This window comes from Ptychodera flava, chromosome 16, assembly GCF_041260155.1.
Source record: "Ptychodera flava strain L36383 chromosome 16, AS_Pfla_20210202, whole genome shotgun sequence".
NCBI lineage: Eukaryota > Metazoa > Hemichordata > Enteropneusta > Ptychoderidae > Ptychodera > Ptychodera flava.
Window position 1 is genome coordinate 30487340 of NC_091943.1, and position 18669 is coordinate 30506008.

The following is an 18669-nucleotide window of genomic DNA, read 5'->3' on the forward strand; positions in this document are numbered from 1 at the left end:
GGATTAGCAAATCTTTTTTCAAAATGTAAGAACTTCACTGGCTAACAAAACATATAATGTGAAAACTTCCGAAAATTTGACCCAGCCAGAGTGGAATTCAATTCTATGGAAATCTTTAAATTTGAAGGAAAGAAAAGCCAGAAAATATGGTCATTTGCATAAATTTGCATAAATTAACACATTTTATCACACAACTTACGACTTGACAAGCGAAAAGGTGAATTCAAGGAATATGTTAACACATTTATTAAAATTGAACGAATACTTGCATAACAGGTGTTTTGAGCAAAAAAGGCTTTGTCTGGTGCAGCGCCCCTTAACGTACATTTCTCTTCCACTTTCAACATAACCATGGTTTTCTGATACCTCTTCACCCATCCTATATTTGGCTTTGATATCTTTAGGGAGCTCGAAAAATTTCCTCGATTCTGAATAAACATTGTCAACCTGTTCAGAAGATGACAAAATTGAGGTTAAAGTTCAGATTTTAAGATCGATTAATCACTTAAAGCCGCACTTTTCAATCCCAGGTTCTCGCATTAGTGGAGTTCTCCTCCCAGTCAAATACATGGCCAGTATGATGTTGATTTCTATAACATTAATTACACAAACGGATCTCAACCTTTTGTCACATTTTGCTAATCCTGTAAACAGAGTTTATGCAAGCTTTTGATTGACGGTCGGTTCAAATAGCCAACAGTCATTGATTCCCCAGTACAAACGCTCGAATTTCCTAAAAAAATGTCTTCCAGTCGCGTTAGACTTTGAATATAACCACAGAGTTCGATCGGCAGCAACTTCACGCTGACCGCTTGGCAGTCTGTCTGTGTTTTTACGGCCGGGGAAAACTTAAAAGTGGCATTTTCTGGAGTGTATGCCCGCGTATTGGCTGTTTGGTGTCCACTTACACAATGAACGCCGCCATACCTTGGCGTACTTATAAAGGGAGGCTCCGCCTTTAACTTCGGCACTAAATGGGGAGCGACTGGACGTTGTTACAGAGAGTGAAGAACACAAAGGGCAGGTAGAAGGAAACTTGATGTTTAAATATAATTAAAAAGGTTCAAAATTTTTAGCACAGGAAAACAGTAAATGACGATAAATATTAACACAGGGATTGCGACTATTTGAATGTTAAACATAGGTAAATCTACGGTTATGTGTTTCCCTAGCACCAAAATTTGCACGGCGACCTCCAATTTTTATCATCGATTTTGAAGAGAGTGGTTTAATGAGGCGCGAACAACCTTAACACGGTTCCACATTTGTAGCACAGGAAAACAGTAAATGAAGATAAATATTGTTTTTTACATGACATAGATTGTTTATAAATGAAGTCACCACTTAAGACACACACATATACATACATACACACACACACACACATATATATATATATATTGAGAGAGAGAGAGAGAGAGAGAGAGAGAGAGAGAGAGAGCGCAGTTCTACACCGTGAAGATTTTCGAACTTTCGCGAGGCTGTCTTTTGTCTATTACAGTGATTCATTCACTGCTTCGATAAAGTTTGTGTGCGATAGTGAGTGTACGAGTATGAGTGCTTCATGAACTCTACAACGTGTTGAACACTCATGAACAACCCTTTGATGACCAATTACTTTACGTCGAGGCATATTTTCTATTTCTGGTGCAAATATTTTACATATTTCTGAAATTGATTTTAGGCTTTCAAACCTTATTGAAACCTATTCCGAATTCTAAAACAGAATATTTTAAACCTGTTGGTATTTTTTCGGCTATTAAATACAGTCGTTTTGGAGAAAAGAGGATTTAAGAAACTTTCTCAAATTTAATTGAGAAGACTATTATATATATAATATATAACGTAATATATACATTATTTTGATAGGGTGAACAATATCGTACAAAAATACAAGAACAAAATACTGAAAAAACATCAAACGTTACAACAAAGAGGGCTTGGATCATTTGTTTCCTAGTTTTTACATAATAATACATTTTACAAGATCGCATTGTTATTTTGTAGTCGTTTTCTGGCGCGTTAACAAGATTAAATGTCTGATAAATAATTTTAAGTACCTCTAATTTGAGACCTCTAGCGAGCACTTCTAGTACACGATTCGCAAGCTGTGTGCACTTTTGATAGAGGGACGAAAACGCCTCCTTAAAATCCGGCAACTCCTCTTCGGGTATTTTCTGATTTAGATGACAGATATCTTATTAGTTTGATGTACCAAGTTACAAAATATATAGTTATATTAATTACCTCAAGCGCAAAGTAATAATTTTTGTTACCTAAGTTTCATGCATCTTGCAATTATCAGACAGACAGACTGAACTATAGTAGCACTGACTCATACATGTGGCTTGGTCTCACCATTTATTTCAGGTACTCTTCTTTTTCTCCTTATTCTTCCTAATCTGGCCATCTTAAACGAATGGAAGATTTTGCAAACTGTGGGCAAATGTGGGAAAGAGCTGCAAAGACAATATCGACTGTTGGTTGCTACTGTCGCGAGGTCTAGGAGTAAATTAATCCAGTCCTTCATATTGGCAGAAAACATTCTTTTTTGTGGTCTGCAGAGTCTAACATGACATGCACCTAGTGAAGCTGTAGGTTTTAGAAATTTGTCTTCATCAACAGCTACTATCCCTGTACTAATTTTACTGAGCATTGCAAGCCTTGACTCTCTCCATTGTTTTAGAGATTCCCATTGTAATTTCAGGGAACATGATCCCAAAAGTCAGGTGCATGCTCAAACATCGCTCTATCAGGACTTTGTAATCTTTTTATTTTATTGCTTTAAAACTAACAAATGGGTTTCTAATGCTAATTGAACGTAGAGTATTGCTTGCTTTGTTACAAATGGAATTCGTGTATTCATGCTCTAAGGGGAGCAAGGGGCAAACTGCAAATAATTAATACTGATAAATCTAATGACTTGGTCTCAAAATGTCGTCACCAACACAACTATTATCCGTCCGAAATTCTATATTATAACACAATGGCATAATGAAACCATTTATAAGAGTGCTTCCAAAGTTAAGCTAGCCTGTCCGACGATTGCTTATATATATGAGCAGTATTATCACTTAGTACGCGATGGTACGTGCGATGTAAGTAAACTGTGATACATACGTAATAAGATGTGCTAAACATTGGTCGTTGGAAAAGACAATATTAGTTTCATTGTATGTCATTCCTACCTTGACCGAAAGTTTAGGTCTGTAGTTGAAACTCTCTTTAAAGTCTGCTGGTCTCCGACTATTCAGTCTGTGGAACGAAAGGGGAAGCACGTATCTCTGTAACAACTTTTGTCGGGATTATTATTAAGTAAACGCTTTTAATGACTTAGTTAAGAGTCAACAAGAAGACCATAATCTGAAGAAAATATTTGATTAAAGAACGAAGGAATTCGGTAAAATTTTAATGTAGGATAATTCGAAGAATACTTGTGACTGTTTGGAAGAATACGTTTTTCTAACCGTATATGAGATTTCTTTCGAAACACGTCAACTTGTTGATAGTTGATTAAATTGACAAGTGAACCTATAAAGAAGTATTGAAAAACAGCTGACTCGAAACAACAAACTTTTCATGTACAAACAAGCGAGAAAAAATTTGCGGTTACGGAAACTGCAGAAAGTATTCAACGTCTTAAGGTGGAGCTGCACGTTGCGAACACAGTTTTTTCAAATGAATATTTCTCATCTAATATGACAAAGAAACCCCTCATACTATATATTTTTTAAAAAGCAGAGAATCTAAAGTTTAGTATGGTAGCAATGGTTTACTCGAACGGTGAAGGGGTGTATATTTGGGGTAATAACCGCAATTTTGGTATTTATGATAAAAATTAATTTGTGTCAAAAACTTGATACTATTTTCTGAACTGTAATATTTCACTTGAAACAATAGTATATTTGAAAAAACAAGATTTTTATTTTGCATTATCTATCTTCATTCTAAAATGGCATGGGTTGAAAGACAGCCACTCAAAAAGTGATTAAAAATAAGATTAGCAAAATTAAAATGCTTCTTTTTCAAAATGTAAGAACTCTTTTGCCTAACAAAACATAATGTGAAAATTTCAGAAAATTGTCCCAGAGCGGAGTTAAATTCTCGAAAACTTTTATTTTGGAGAGGAAATCGGGTGATTTGCATACATTTGCATAAATTAAAACTTCTTTATCACGCAACTTACGACTGCATGACAAGCTAAAAGGTTAACCGAACCAATATTTTAATCTTGGGTTAACAATTTTTTTTAAATCGAATTAATATTTGAAAAAAGGAATTTAGAACAAAATACGCTCAGTATGGGTAAAGCGCCCCCTTAACTTACGTTTCTCTTCCACTTTCAACGTAACCATGGTTTTCTACTACCTCTTCACTCATCCGATATTTGGCCTTGATATCCTTAGGGAGCTCGAAAAATTTCCTCGATTCTGAAAAAACTTTGTCGACCTGTGACAAAATGGAGGTTAAAGTTCAGCTTTTAAGATTAATTAATCACTGCACTTTTGCACTGAATGGAGAGCTACTGGATATTATGACAGAGAGTGAAGAAGACACGGAGAGGGGTCGAAGGGAACTCGATATTCAAAACGCCCATCGGGGACACAAATTTGGACACTCAAACTTTTACAATTTGTTTCTGATATACCACTTGTGGGGGTTCATTTTATAGCTCTTGGTGTAAGAAAACTTTTCAACGAACCCAAAATCGTAAATTTTATTTTTCTCCACAGAGTCAACACAGGGATGGCGGCCATTTTGAATGTTAAATATCCGTAAATCTTGAGTTATTTGTTTCCCTAGTACCAAAATTTGCACGGCGATCCCCGATTTTTATTATCGATTTTTAAAGAGAGTGGTTGAATGTGGCGCGGAGAACCTTAAGACGGTTCCAAATTTGTAGCATAGAAAAAACAGTTAATGAAATATTTTTTTTTTTTACATGACATGGAATATTTATAAATGAAAGCACACACAAACACACACAGACACACACAGAGGCACAAAAAGAGACAGACACAGAGACAGAGACAGAGACAGACAAGCAGACACACAGACACGCTCACACACATACATACACACACACACACATATATATATATATATATAAATATATAAATATATAAATATATATATATATATATATATATATATATGAGACGCGTCACGCAAAAAGGTACCTAATGGTCAAAAATATCAATTTTGAGTTTTTTGTATATTATGAAAATGCACTTTTTCAGCTTTCATAAGATATGTTTCTTTGTAAGATTAGGGCTCCCTAACTTGGCAAAAATGTACTTTAAAATTTGGCTCCCTAAGTTAATCATTAAGAAATAATAATGGTTTCTTTACTCAAGGTGAAGCTACATCAGATACCAAGTGGTTAGCTGAGTGAATAAATCATTTATGAATAACAAATCCTTTGCCATAGATTTATTTCCTTCATTTATTCCAATGTAATGCAGTATAAAGTGATTATTTTCTTATCAGGATTATTCCATTATCATTACAGGGGCACAGGTCTACTTTTTTGAGGTTGCTTACAACTCTTGCTTTATAAAAACTTGCTATTTGATTTTTTAATTCATATCAGCTATGAGAAGAGAGAAATCAATTTCAAAATAACTATATACTACACCTAGTCATGTGAAGATAATGCTAATGTTTTTACTTTGAGGATGCCTTTTCATTCCCAATTTGATGTGATTAACACTGAAAGTGTGAATGGAAACTGAAAGTCAAGTGTGTTGTTCTCCCTTGATGTTTACAGGTACTTTTATAACTGATTTAGCACTTGATGTTTTATGTGCGAGACTTATGTGTATGAAATGGATGAAATGACCTCAAATGTACATGATTGTGTAAATGATTGATTCTGTGACAGTCTTCACAAATTTCCGATCTATAGAGGGCGCTGTGTAACTCCTCCTCCATCACATCAAGGTCAATGACAGCTGTTCACTGTTTGTGTTTGTGATAAACTGTAGTAGGCTGTCTGAATTCCACAAACAGTAAGTATTGAACACATGTAGTGAACTGGAAATATTAATATTGGAAATATGTGTTTCAGTTGAATGTACTTTCTTGGTCAAACACAACATTTGCCCACATGAAAGTTTAGCTGAAATACAACTTTCAGCCTCATCAGAAAAAGTAAGGAAATTAAGGAAAAGTTTGAGTGTGCGTGTCCATGAGAAATTGACAGAGACAAGTTATACATTTAAACTGGTCTGAGACCTATATTAAATATCACACAATGAACAAAACTCATACTTGAAACTATGAGTACATCAACTGTTCAAATTTTACAATACAGTTTATGATTAGTCAAGTCAATTTCAACATTTTACTTTATGATCATACCTGTGACTCTGATGTTGGTTGCCATGGTTGGTGTGTACGTGTGTACGCTGACAAACAACCAATGCTGCTCTAAATGTATGAAGATTAAAAACTCATTCATCTGACAATACAAGTAAATACAAGGTGTGGCACATGTTAAGACATAGTATGGTACATATAAAGACGTTGTGTAGTACATTTTCACTATGCATACATTATACCACAGTCTCAATAAACCTTGGACCAGGATATCACCATTCAAGTTCACTAGAATTGAATAAAATAAAACAGAAAAGTAATTTTCATTTACAAAATGACTGTCAATACTGTTCTATCTTAAACACACTCAGATACTCTGATAACAATTCATTTCAATTGTAATAAACACTGCTATCTAAAACTAGATAAAGTTTCATGTGATGTCCAGGACACATGTGAAAATACTCTATGGCCTGGGACAGGTTGTATCCTTCAAATGATCTGGAATGTACGGTCTGATCTTACTGTACAAATACCGTTTCCTTTGAACACTCAAACCAGGTGGGATAAGCATATCTGGTAAATATTGTGAATTCGAAGGCAATTGCACACCCCTCTTTCTGAGATCATACTTTATCTCATCACTGTTTAGTTGTTCTTTCACAAACACAACACCTGGCTCTGACTTGGTAAACTTAAAAACACTAAATTGGAAATACCTCGAAGTGGTAAAAAAAATATGACTGAAAAAATCTACCCAATCATACCACTGAAATCTTGGTGCATCATCTGTTGGTAATTGATACCCATCAGCAATATTGCACTTTGCTGATTTATTTACAACATTAACCAATTCAGCTAAACTATAAATATCAGAACGTCTATACAATTTCTTTAATAAACCAAAACAAGCATCATTTATACACTTTGTGTGACCAACTTCCATAAAGGCTAATGTGGCATTGTCATGTAGACCTACAGCACATCTCCACAAAAGATAGTGTATCATTGTTTTATTTTTGTTTTGTCCAGGACAATTATCACAATGAAAAATAGCACCTTTCTCACCAACACTGTATGTACTCAAATAGTGGTGTAACATGGAAATTACAGTATTTGGTCCATGAGATTTTGTACCATCTATGCCAATTGTTTGACTCTCATCTAAGAGGTAATTCACCTGCTTTGATGTACCTTCATTGTTGATACCAAATAAATGAATTTTCCTGAGAGATAAGAAATAAAATGGACTGATTTGATTGGATAAATGAGGGATCAAAATACTCTGAGCAAAATCAAAAGTGTAATGGACTTTGTGTAAATTAACTGAGCATGGGTCACCATTTTCACAATCATTTGTAACCTGGTTATCTAGCTCTTCCTTTGCTTGTTTTGTGCAATTCAAGTAAAATTCACGCTTTTGTTTTGCTATCTCTAAATGTCTAGAGAATTCAGTCACTGCTTCTACTTTTTCAATCTCAGTTCTTGCATGTGATACCTTTTGTCTGAAATGCTCACATTTTGGGCAAATATCAGTTCTTGGTGTCAGTATTTGGATGTGAGGTACACACTCTCTCCAAAGATTCTTGAATAGTGTGAGTCCAACATATTGATCACCTTCGCTTCACAGGTTTGCTTGTAGCTCATGTGAATGTCTTCTTTCCTTGAACTTGCAGGTAAGTATACAGGTGGGTGTGAGTCACGGCCACTTGGCGCAGCTGCCATAGGAATACCGTTTGACTGAGCGAAGCTTTGAATAAATTGCACAGCCTTGCGAAGTGTCTACATGTGAATAATAAAAATACAAACTCTTACAGTTTACATATTGTATGTTGATTGCATGAAAAATTAGTTCAATATTCAGTTTATGTCAGATGCCTTATATTTCTTTGTTACGGAAACAAAATGTGGTATTATGGAGAAAATTGATCTGCAAACACATCATGACCAGCCTGGTATTACAATTTATTTATATACAGGGGTTTCTGTTCATAAACATTTCTAAAGCTGAACTTAACTCAGTTAGTTATTGTAAATACTATTGAATTGGAACATTTGAAGAGTTTGTATAGTATATCTGGAAATATCAAGCAGATCTTGATCTGTAATATATTGAAGGACAATTGTTTTGCATTTTGTTTGGCAATATGCCACAACTGTGAGATGCATAAATACACATTTGTACTTTTGAAAAACAATATAGTCATAGCAACTTGGATAAATCTTAATACACCAAAACAGTATATATCAAAACACATTAGCACTTACAGCACTTTCAATTGTAGTTCCTTGTTTTAAAACATGACATACATGTAGAACAATAAAATATAATGGGAGATGAAAAATGTCTTTTCAATGAATTATGAAACATGAACATGAAACTGTAGCTCCAAACACCCTTCAAGTGTCCTTCTGCAACATCACAATGTTGCATTAAATAAGCTTTCTGAAAATATTTACCTCAAATGAAAATGCATTTGGAGGCCTTTTTCCTTTGTTTCCATGTCTTCTTGGCACAACACCGTGTTCAACATAGTGCTTCTTCAGATTTCTAAATTGCTTATTGCCTGAGGGTAATGAAGTGATACAAAATACATCAATGGTACAAAAATGTAATTGTGAGACTTAACTTTAGGAATGTATGTTTTCACTGATATTTTGATTTCCATATAACATTATCCTTCAGGTTGGACAAGAACCTAGGATAATCTAGATAATTTTCGTTGTATTAATCTGACATAGCATTTAGGTTGTAATTGTGATACTGACACTATCTTTTTTAAACCTTAAACCTACGTGTAGATCAGAATCCATCACAGACATTTGAAAGGTTTTGTTTTTCAAATGTCAGTGCCCTGAATGTGAATATACCAATTAAATCAATGATTTACTGTTCTCGTAAAACCTGATCTTGACAAATTATTTTCATACGTGAAAAAATATTATCACTCAGCCTTGATGGCTCAGACAGTGAACAACGTCAACAAGGGCATGGGGTCTTTGGCTAGACTATACGCTATAGCCACTTGAACAAATCATGGCTGCTGAACTCGGCCTTAAAATATGTCACCTCAAGCTGAACGGTTCTGAAATACTAAAGCTAAAGGTGCCTGTCGTTGTCACACAAAGTAAAATTTTTGTTGAAGAGCCGATTTTACACTTTGAGAGCAATGACACTCAATCTCTACTACCTCCATGATCCAACACAGTTTATAAATTAATCCACGGTCCCTTTTGTGGAGGGACCGTGATTGATCCTATTGATTGCAATGACTGAATTTACCTACCCACAACGTAAATAAACTGCCAGGCTGTTCGACACACTTCAAGGCCTTCAAAGTCGTACCGAAATCGCGATTTTTGCCTCTTCCCTCGTCTTGTGGAGTCTGCAGTATATTCCATACCTTGGAGTTTTGAAAGAACCAGAATTTCTTTTTCGTTTTTGTCGAACTCGAGCATTTGAAGGCGATGTTCGTAGACACGGTCGACGTTCAGTAGACGATAGCACTTGTTATTACACCCACAAGCTCGTTCAAAGGTATTTAATACAATGTCCTTGCTTGAAACGTCGACTTCCCCACCTTGTGAAGCATGATCCTGGCCATCTAGGGTACGCAGATAATCCTCAACAAGTTCTTGTGAATTTGCTTCTGCTTCGTCCACTTCGTTTTCACTATCAGTGTCATTGATGTTGATCGACTGTTGAACTTCCGGGTCGACCCCGACCTCGCCCTCAGAAGTTACATCACTCAGGCTATCATAGTTGTCATCTTGTGAACCTTCTAAAATTTCCTGAGAATACTGGTTTACTGTATCTTGCAATACAGTATCGACTACAAAAAAGCTGTCGCTATCACTAGTGCCTGCCATGTTGAACTGCCAATTAAAGAGCTTGCAGCAGACGACACTGGACGTTCCACCTAATTAATAATCCCGCCAACATTCTACAGCGCCGCGAACATGCCTACGTTACGTGTGACGTTCTAAAGTGCCGCTGGTCATTTGCATGACAATGTCGTTAGGTACCTTTTTGCGTGACGCGCCTCATATATATATATATATATATATATATATATATATATATATATATATATATATATATATATATATATATATATATATATATATATATATATATATAATATAATATAAAGTTACCAAGTGGGAGTGCCGCTTTAGGAAACAGATTTCATTACTTTATACTTGAAGTAATTTGTGTTATTTAATATACATATATATATATATAATAACATAAATTACTTCAAGTACAAAGTAATGAAATCTGTTTCTTAAAGCGGCACTCCCACTAGGTAACATTTTTACAACACATTTTTTAATGCCAACGGTCGATATTTGACGTGGCGACTGCACGCGGATCGCGAGATATCGAAAATTACATGTCATTTCCCGAGCGTATTTTTAACATCCTGAAGTTTTACGATCGTTTCTGATCATGACCCAAAATCCCCCGAAGGTTTCTTGCTGTGCTGATTGATGATATTCTAGGGAATCCATAATAATTCCGAACGACGCAATTCATTTACCTCCCACTGCGAAGACTTTATATACAGCATTATGCCTATACCTCAGGTTAGTTTTTTTAAACTTCTTCTTAGTTTTTTCGTTTTCATTATTCTCAATCAGTTGTATTATATTTCTAACCAAAACCACAAAGATATCATTTTTTCACATGTAAATTATTAGCCGCCTCTGATGACTACATTTTGTCATCTGCCAGTGCTGCGACAGCCTGTCGGCCGAAAACTAAGTTCCATTTCGTAAAAATTTTTCAAATTTGAATATGCAAGAAAAAATACAGTTCAGATTTATATCTCTGACATTATCTCCTACCACGTCAAGGTAGTTTTTGCCATATTCAGTTTCAAAATGTTGAAATCCTGTGTCCATTGCCACCGTATTGCATTGTCGACTCGAGTCGACTATCCGTAAAGTGCGCTCTTAGCAAGGCAACGATGTGTTATACTTAGATGTGCCGACCGCGATTATCCAGGGTGTATCTGTGATGAAATGTTGGTTTGGTTTAAGTCAAATGTACTCTAAATAGGTAGATAGCTTTCCTTTAGAAAGGGTTAATCTGTTTGCGACCAGAGTTGAGTCACAGACCATCGATGCATAGATTATCAATGGGTAAGAATGTCGAGGCGCTCCCGATAGTTTTCCCAGCGGCTATACTAGTCACCTATGCGAATTCTGGTGGAAACAGCAAACTTTCTTTTTCTTTTTTTTTGCCGAGTCAGTAAGACTCGGCTTTCTCCCACGGGGCATGACCGATCACCGACGCGAGCTGAGTGGTACTATGGCGTACAGCAGTGTCAGCGTAGACTCGTACTCCCTAGCTTAGTTGACAATGGCCCAAGTGCCGAACGTTTGATGTTCGGAAGCTGAATTTAGGTGGGCCACCGAATTCAAACTTTTACTTTTTTGAGGACATGTATTTATCGATATCTCGCGATCCGCGCGCAGTCGCCACATCAAATATCGATCGTTGGAATTAAAACATGTGTTTTACAAATGTTACCAAGTGGGAGTGCCACTTTAAGTTTCATGCATCCTGTATGATGGCCTGAAGTTGTCACCAACAAAAATGCGTCTAAATTATTAGTTCATTTTGTTTTATGTCAAATATTATTTTAAAAGTGATTTTTAACAAAAGAATTCGTGCTAAAGAAAGTAATATCGAAAAAAAACTCGAAAAACTATTGCAAATAAGAGAAAATAATTTGTTTTTGTTTCTTGTAAAGGAAAAAATCAAACCTTAGAGACTGGAAACAAAAGTCGTTTGTTTTATGATTTTATTTTGATTTAAAAGGCAGGAACATTTCAGTTGAAACTTTTTTTAAGAAACAAAAAATAATGCATAATTAAAATGAAAATATAATAAAGTAAAATTAAAATGAATAACATTTCAAGTGAAATAGAGAAAAAAATAAAGTTAGATGAAAAATATAAAAGTAAAATTGAAAATAAAACTTCAAAGTAAAATGAATATTAAAGAATATAAAAAAGACGAAGCTCTTATAACAAAGTGGCGTCAACAAGAAAGACACAGTGGTTTTAAATTTGTTGAGTCAATCAACAACTATCTTCCACTGCATCAGGAAGAAAACAACACACGAATCGACAACACGATCCAGGCAGCCAACGATACAATCAACGAAATCAGCGACGCTGGTGAGAAGAAAAAGGCAAAACAGCTACTCACCAAGCACATCGAATCAGCGAAAAGAAGCATAAACAAGGCACATCGCCAAAACAAACGTACCAAGAGTTACACAAAAACCCATAGCAAACGGCCCTTTTCAGGGCCACCAAATTCTCCAAAAAGAGAACTACCGAAAAAAATATATATATATAAACATCCATTCGAAGAAAGTCAAATTGGACTCCACGAACAACACAAAAAACAAAAGCTTGAAAGCTATCTGAAGCTGCTAAACTCGCACTTCTAGAGATACCCTTTCAAACAAGGAAACAAATCATTTCGCGTGCCCAAAGAATCGCGATAAACCAGCTTGCAAACAATAGACAATTACCATAAAAATCCTTCGACAAGGGTAGGGGTATCGTCATTGTCAACACAAAAGATTACGTACACGAATGCGAAAGGCAATTACGAAACATTCAGTATTACACACAACAAGACAGTGACGACAGAACAAACAATAAACAAAGTACACGAACTATTTAAAGCCCCAACTCCCGTATAAAAGCGCGAGAACCTACGAGAGTGGTCATAATGGTGGGATATTCAAACGTACTCGGTACGCTCTGGACGTCGTCAATAAAACTGTTAATTTAGAAATCTACCGATTAATTTTTTTCTAGGAAATTGAGGGATATGTGTATAAGTACTTGGAGCACAATATACTTGGTTTCTGACGAAATTAAATTTGAAATGACGTCTGGAACCAGGAAAAGGATAAAATATTTGCCGGTAATATCGCTGGTTTGACGTCTGTGAAGACCTCTAAGTGGTCCCTGACTTCAAAGTGGTCCCCGTAGTTGTAATTGAACTGAAATTTTACGCAGTCCAGGGATTTTTCCATTCCTATATTTGCATAAAGTTGTTAAACTTTGTAACATTGCCAATACTAATCTGTTATTTTGGTCCTTTTTGATATATGCGCTCACTTTTATTACTTTTTCAAAATTCCGATGCATTTTACAATGCGAAGCCAGCCCAAACTGCGCGTCCAATTTTTTCACCTGGTTAGGGTGTCTCATATTAGCATCATGGGAGATTGCGCTGCACACGGCACGGTCGAGACCAGCGACCGCGACCCACCGATCACTGTACGGATATGCGGATGTCCATATGGCCTAGCAGTTTACTGAGTGAGTACCAGCTCAAACAGTCATTAATTTCAATCTTGTTGCTCGACGTTTAGCCCTGCGTACGATGCTGTGTGTTCCGCTACAGCTAATCGCCCCGGAACGATTAGCTGTAGTGGAACACACAGCATCGTACGCAGGGCTACTCGACGTTATATTTCATACTCGCATACAGGCGTTCTGTTTACTGGGTAGCTCTGCATGGCAGGGCTGTGTGTTACCGGCGTTATACGGCCTCCCACCACATGTGTTGGGAGGTCGTATAACGCCGCGCCGCTAACACACAGCCTAGCTGCAAAATTGTAGCTCTACGGTGAGGCGGTCGGTGAGTTTTGGTTTTTGCGACCTCGCTCACCAGTAGAGCTACAATGCCGAAGGCCCTGAAGCATACAAAATAAGCACGCTGCACATGCCACGGCATTTTGCTGTAAAATCCCATATATTTACTGCATTTGGTTATACCGATTTATCATTACTGAAGATTAAACACTATACTACACTAACCTTGTCGTGTATGGGGTTTGGTATTTGTTCAAATACGTCGATCGCGCTCCAAAAAACATTTCTTGGAGACGCCATTACCAACTTCCGGTAATGGCGGCTCCCGGAAACACGCTCAATGTTTATGGAACGCGATCGACGTGTCTGTGCTAATACCAAACCCCATAAACGACAAGGTTAGTGTAGTATAGTGTTTAGTCTTCAGTAGTGATAAATCGGTACGACCTAATGCAGTAAATACGTGGGATTTTACATGAAAATGCCGCGCCATGTGTGGCGCGCTTATTTTGTATGCTACAGGGCCTTCGGCATTGTAGCTCTACTGGTGAGCGAGGTCGCAAAAACCAAAACTCACCGACCGCCTCACCGTAGAGCTACAATTTTGCAGCTAACACACAGCCCTGCCATGGCCATGCAGAGCTATTTACTGGGTAGTTTGTTTTATGCTACGTTCCGACCATGGTTCCGACGTTCTGTTCCGTAGACTTTTATGGAACAGAACGTCGGAACATAGCATAAACTACACTTATACAAACTATCCAGTAAACAGAACGCCTGTGTGCGAGTGCTGATTGTCTTCGTCCAAAATCAAATTACACTGTGAACTTACACAGAAACATCGCACAATGAATGATGCCCTGCGTACGATGCAGTGTGTTTCCGGCGTTATATAACGCAGAGCTAGAACTGCTGAACCTCTCTCGGGGGGAGGGGGAGTACTTGTTCAGAGAAGTGGTAGAGGTGTGCAGTCGCAGGTATAAAACCCAGGGCCCATTTTAGACCTAAAATCTCGTTGTTTTAGGACCCCATTTTAGACCTTTATGACCTTTGACCCAGGTCAACAGTCATAGCGTCAACATTTTTAAAACGGAAAAAGCAAGTATTTGCCCCGGCAAAGCCTACCACTGTAAGCTTATACTGCGTTTAGAGCTATTTTGTTGCTGGCCAAGCCATGATTCCGAAAAATCATGAGGAAATACTAACAAATTTTGTGAAAGAAAATGCCTTTCACTCTCACCAAATTTTGGTCCAGCTTCTGCAAATTATCAGTTATCTGCAGTTACAGTCTGAGTGGTGTTTTTTTTAAAATTACAATTCACAACAAACCTCGCTGTTTGTCTGTAAAGCAATACTACTTCATATGGCCATGGTCGACCTGAATAATACTAGGAGCAGTAGAGCCACTTTGTTTGGGTATTTTCTATTGGGCAAAAATCTGCCATATGTAGAGTTCTGACAAATCAGTGACAATGTTTTAAAACAAAGTCCATATTTACTTTAAGCCAGGGGGTCTCTGTAATGGTTCCCCTGCCACAGAAAAGATATCCATGCCTATTGAGTGCAGCTCAGAACCCTACTAGCGAGATGGGAACAGACTGTTGAAATTTGTTCTTGTGTGGCACTCAAACTTCAACCCCATTTTAGACCATGGTTTACAGTGGAATTGAACCAACCCCCCCCCCCCCATTTTGGACCAAGTTGCTGAAATACCAACCCCATTGGGCGGCGCATATACATATTGGCAAGTAATACCCGGTAGAAGTGACCCCCCCCCCCGACTGCTCTTTGCCAACTTAGATTTTTTTTACCTGACCGTGGTATTTTGGGGAAAGGGTTTTAAACACAGTTTGTCAGGAATTTATGATGATACTGAAAGAATAGAAATATACTCTGACTCAAACACCCGACCTTGGCCCACTAAGCCCCAAGGCTGTATCATGCACGCACAGGAAAGCAAATTTAGCACTTGGAGGCAGCCATATTGTCTAGTTTCCATGTGTTGAGTTCGTACTCTACATGCCTTAACATCGTTTTCATTGTAACTTAGGTCATTTCACATCATTGGTACAACGTACATTTCAGTGACTTTGAATGACAAAGTTCTTTTACGTCAAGGACTGTGTCATCAGTCTTAACTGATGTCTAGCTGTAAATTCAAGCTGACAATCGAAACTGAATACAATATGATTGTGCTCATGGAATTTGTGTCCATACACTTTTGTAATATATTGTGGTTTCAGTCGGATTTGAACTCACAACGTATAGCACCAGTCACCTAGCGCAGAAGCCATAGATAAAACCGCTGAGCCAAATCCCCAATCTCAGCCTCATGTGTGTTCAGCACACAATTTGAGTCTTTACGGTTACACCTATAGTGTACTCATTTATGTATTTTGTTATGTCTCCATTTCAATACTTACATTACCGTAGTCATAATTTTACATATGTGCTTATAATGAACAGACCTGCTTTGAGTTGGTTTTTAGCTCATATTTGGTGTGTATATAAATACCAAAAAGAGATTATATTTGTGTTTCTTTCTTAATTTGCATACATTTTATCTTCTGATAATGATGACTGGATTGATTTGCTTACCAGTAATAAATTTTTCAATTTTAATCTCTCCAGATAACAGAGTTCTTGGAAATGATGTGGAAAGATCAGAGTTATCACTGCTTGCTGATTTGGACCATGCCTACACGTTTAAACAGGCTGAATAATAAACTGGTGACGTACTCAAAATTGGCGACCAACAGAAAAGTAAAAACAGTATTTCCCCGCACATACCGGTACACACCATGATCATACCAGAAACAAGCATGATGCCATTTACTTAATGCACAACCACACGAATGCCAACTATTTGTTGTAATCTTTATTTTCCTGTCATGTGAGTTTAAATCCCCAAGGACACCGTCCGGGGAACTTATAGGTTTGGTCATGTCCGTGCGTCCGTCCATTCACACAGATATCTAAGAAACGCCTGGAGCGATTTTGTTCAAACTTGGTACAAGGATAGTACCCTACCTCATACATATGTACGTCAATTTGTTTCACAATGTGATCAAATTTGGCCGTGTTAGAGGACTTTTTAGTTTACACCTCCATAGACTCCCATGTGTAAGGCAGCTCTCCATAGACTCCCATGTATAAGGCCAAGAAAAATAAAAATTTAGTTTCTCATCGTATTCATATTGCAAAAAGGATGCAGTGACACCCACTGTATGAAATCGGGCGTTTACACTTCCGGTTTAGCAACGGTTTGTCAGCGGTTCGTCACCGGTTCAATGGCTGATCCGACTGGACCGGAAGAGAACCGTCGGTTGTTTACTTACCAATACGTTACTTAACCGTCAGCTTATCCGCTTTGTAGGCCGACGTATACGACATGGCTTAAATGTCCTTTAACCGGCATGGTTAAGCCCAACTTATACATCGGTTAGGGCCACGTCGGTAACGTTGAATCAAATACTCGTAACCCGTTCACAACCTCAAAATTCTGCCGAAACTTTTGTAAAACCGCAGTACTTGCTAGCATAACGTCATTTACCACTGATACCAGTTGTGTAACATAAGCTAGGTATCCGTATCTGCGCGTGTGATTTTTACTGGGATTTACAGGACATGGTTCATGATTGCATTATCAATGGAGGTATGCTACCTCCATGCTACCTCCACGCTGCATTAATGTAGAGAGTGGCAGCGAGACCTGACTTCTACTGTAGCCTATATTCGCTAAAAGAGTGAGCTTATCTAGGCATGATGTCTATTTTTTACATCCATGATGTAGGCCAGTTTGTGGAGGGACAGTGTGTAGGCCTACGTTTCGAGTATTCTTCAACCAACGGAACGGCTATATGCCGTGAAACACACACGTTTCATAAATTACAACATTTAATGTTTGTCAGTCAGGCAGTCTGTAAAAAAATCTTACACTGCATACCAAACGTCGGTTTCGAAACTATCGGGAATCGAGCGCAGTCTTATATAGAGCGCTCAATCTGGGGGAAAGCTTTATGACCACAAATGTAGTCGACTTATCACTTCAGACTAACAGGATTAATGTGAAAAGCAAAAAAGCAAACAACGCTACCAGGCGGCAACCGGTAACCAGCTAATTTCATATGCATTTATGCAAGGAATGCCGTGACGCGGTTCAGCTTTGATGCAAAGGGGCAAATAAAAAGCTGTCACTCATGGATCATGTGAGTGATTATTTACTTCGATCATAGACGTGTTTTAGAGGGTCTATGCTTCGATGCGAAGACAAGTATCAGTGACAAGCGTAATATACAGTATGGCCACATGGTTCGTTGTCCACACGTGCAGCCTCATCAGCTTGATCTGTCGAAGGTGATTAAATATGTGTCTGATTAGCCTTAGCTATCAAGTGTTGGCACGCACATGTACAAAACACAAAACTTTCAGATGATCACACCACAGATCCAATTTTAAATGCTGGGAAAATGCCAGGTACGCAACAAATGTGCATGAGTTAGGTATATAGACTGGTCCGCAGCACAAAATCTCATAAACCAAACTGCAGGACTGACGCAAAATTTATCTCTTTACTAATTCTGTCAACAAAAAACACCATTGATTACACAACAAACAAGGATGAGCGCAACAAATCTCTAAACCGAAGCAATCCGGTTGTTTCGTATCAAAGGCATTTTTCGTTCGGATGTAAAATTTTCGAAAAACTGACGCCAA

General features: G+C 37.5%; 2 protein-coding genes across 4 annotated transcripts in view; both read right to left on the reverse strand.

Annotated features, from left to right (window-relative positions):
• LOC139114567 (uncharacterized) overlaps positions 1-18669 on the reverse strand; it is an 89577-nt gene that overhangs the window by 10517 nt on the left and 60391 nt on the right. For 2 of the 3 annotated variants that reach the window (XM_070676376.1, XM_070676374.1), the window contains exons 2-5: positions 4328-4449; positions 3189-3255; positions 2061-2177; positions 326-447 (exon numbers count right to left, since the gene is read on the reverse strand). In XM_070676376.1, coding sequence (XP_070532477.1) covers positions 326-447; positions 2061-2177; positions 3189-3255; positions 4328-4380 — 359 coding nt within the window. In that variant the 5' untranslated portion in view covers positions 4381-4449. The remainder of the gene's footprint in view (positions 1-325; positions 448-2060; positions 2178-3188; positions 3256-4327; positions 4450-18669) is intronic. The other variant, XM_070676375.1, reaches the window with a different exon arrangement.
• On the reverse strand, positions 5425-10374 carry LOC139114541 (uncharacterized). The gene is made up of 3 exons (XM_070676327.1): positions 9609-10374; positions 8782-8888; positions 5425-8103 (listed from the first exon to the last, which is right to left on the reverse strand). Exons 1-3 carry the CDS (start codon positions 10189-10191, stop codon positions 7867-7869), a joined length of 927 nt encoding a protein of 308 aa, XP_070532428.1. The 5' UTR covers positions 10192-10374; the 3' UTR covers positions 5425-7866.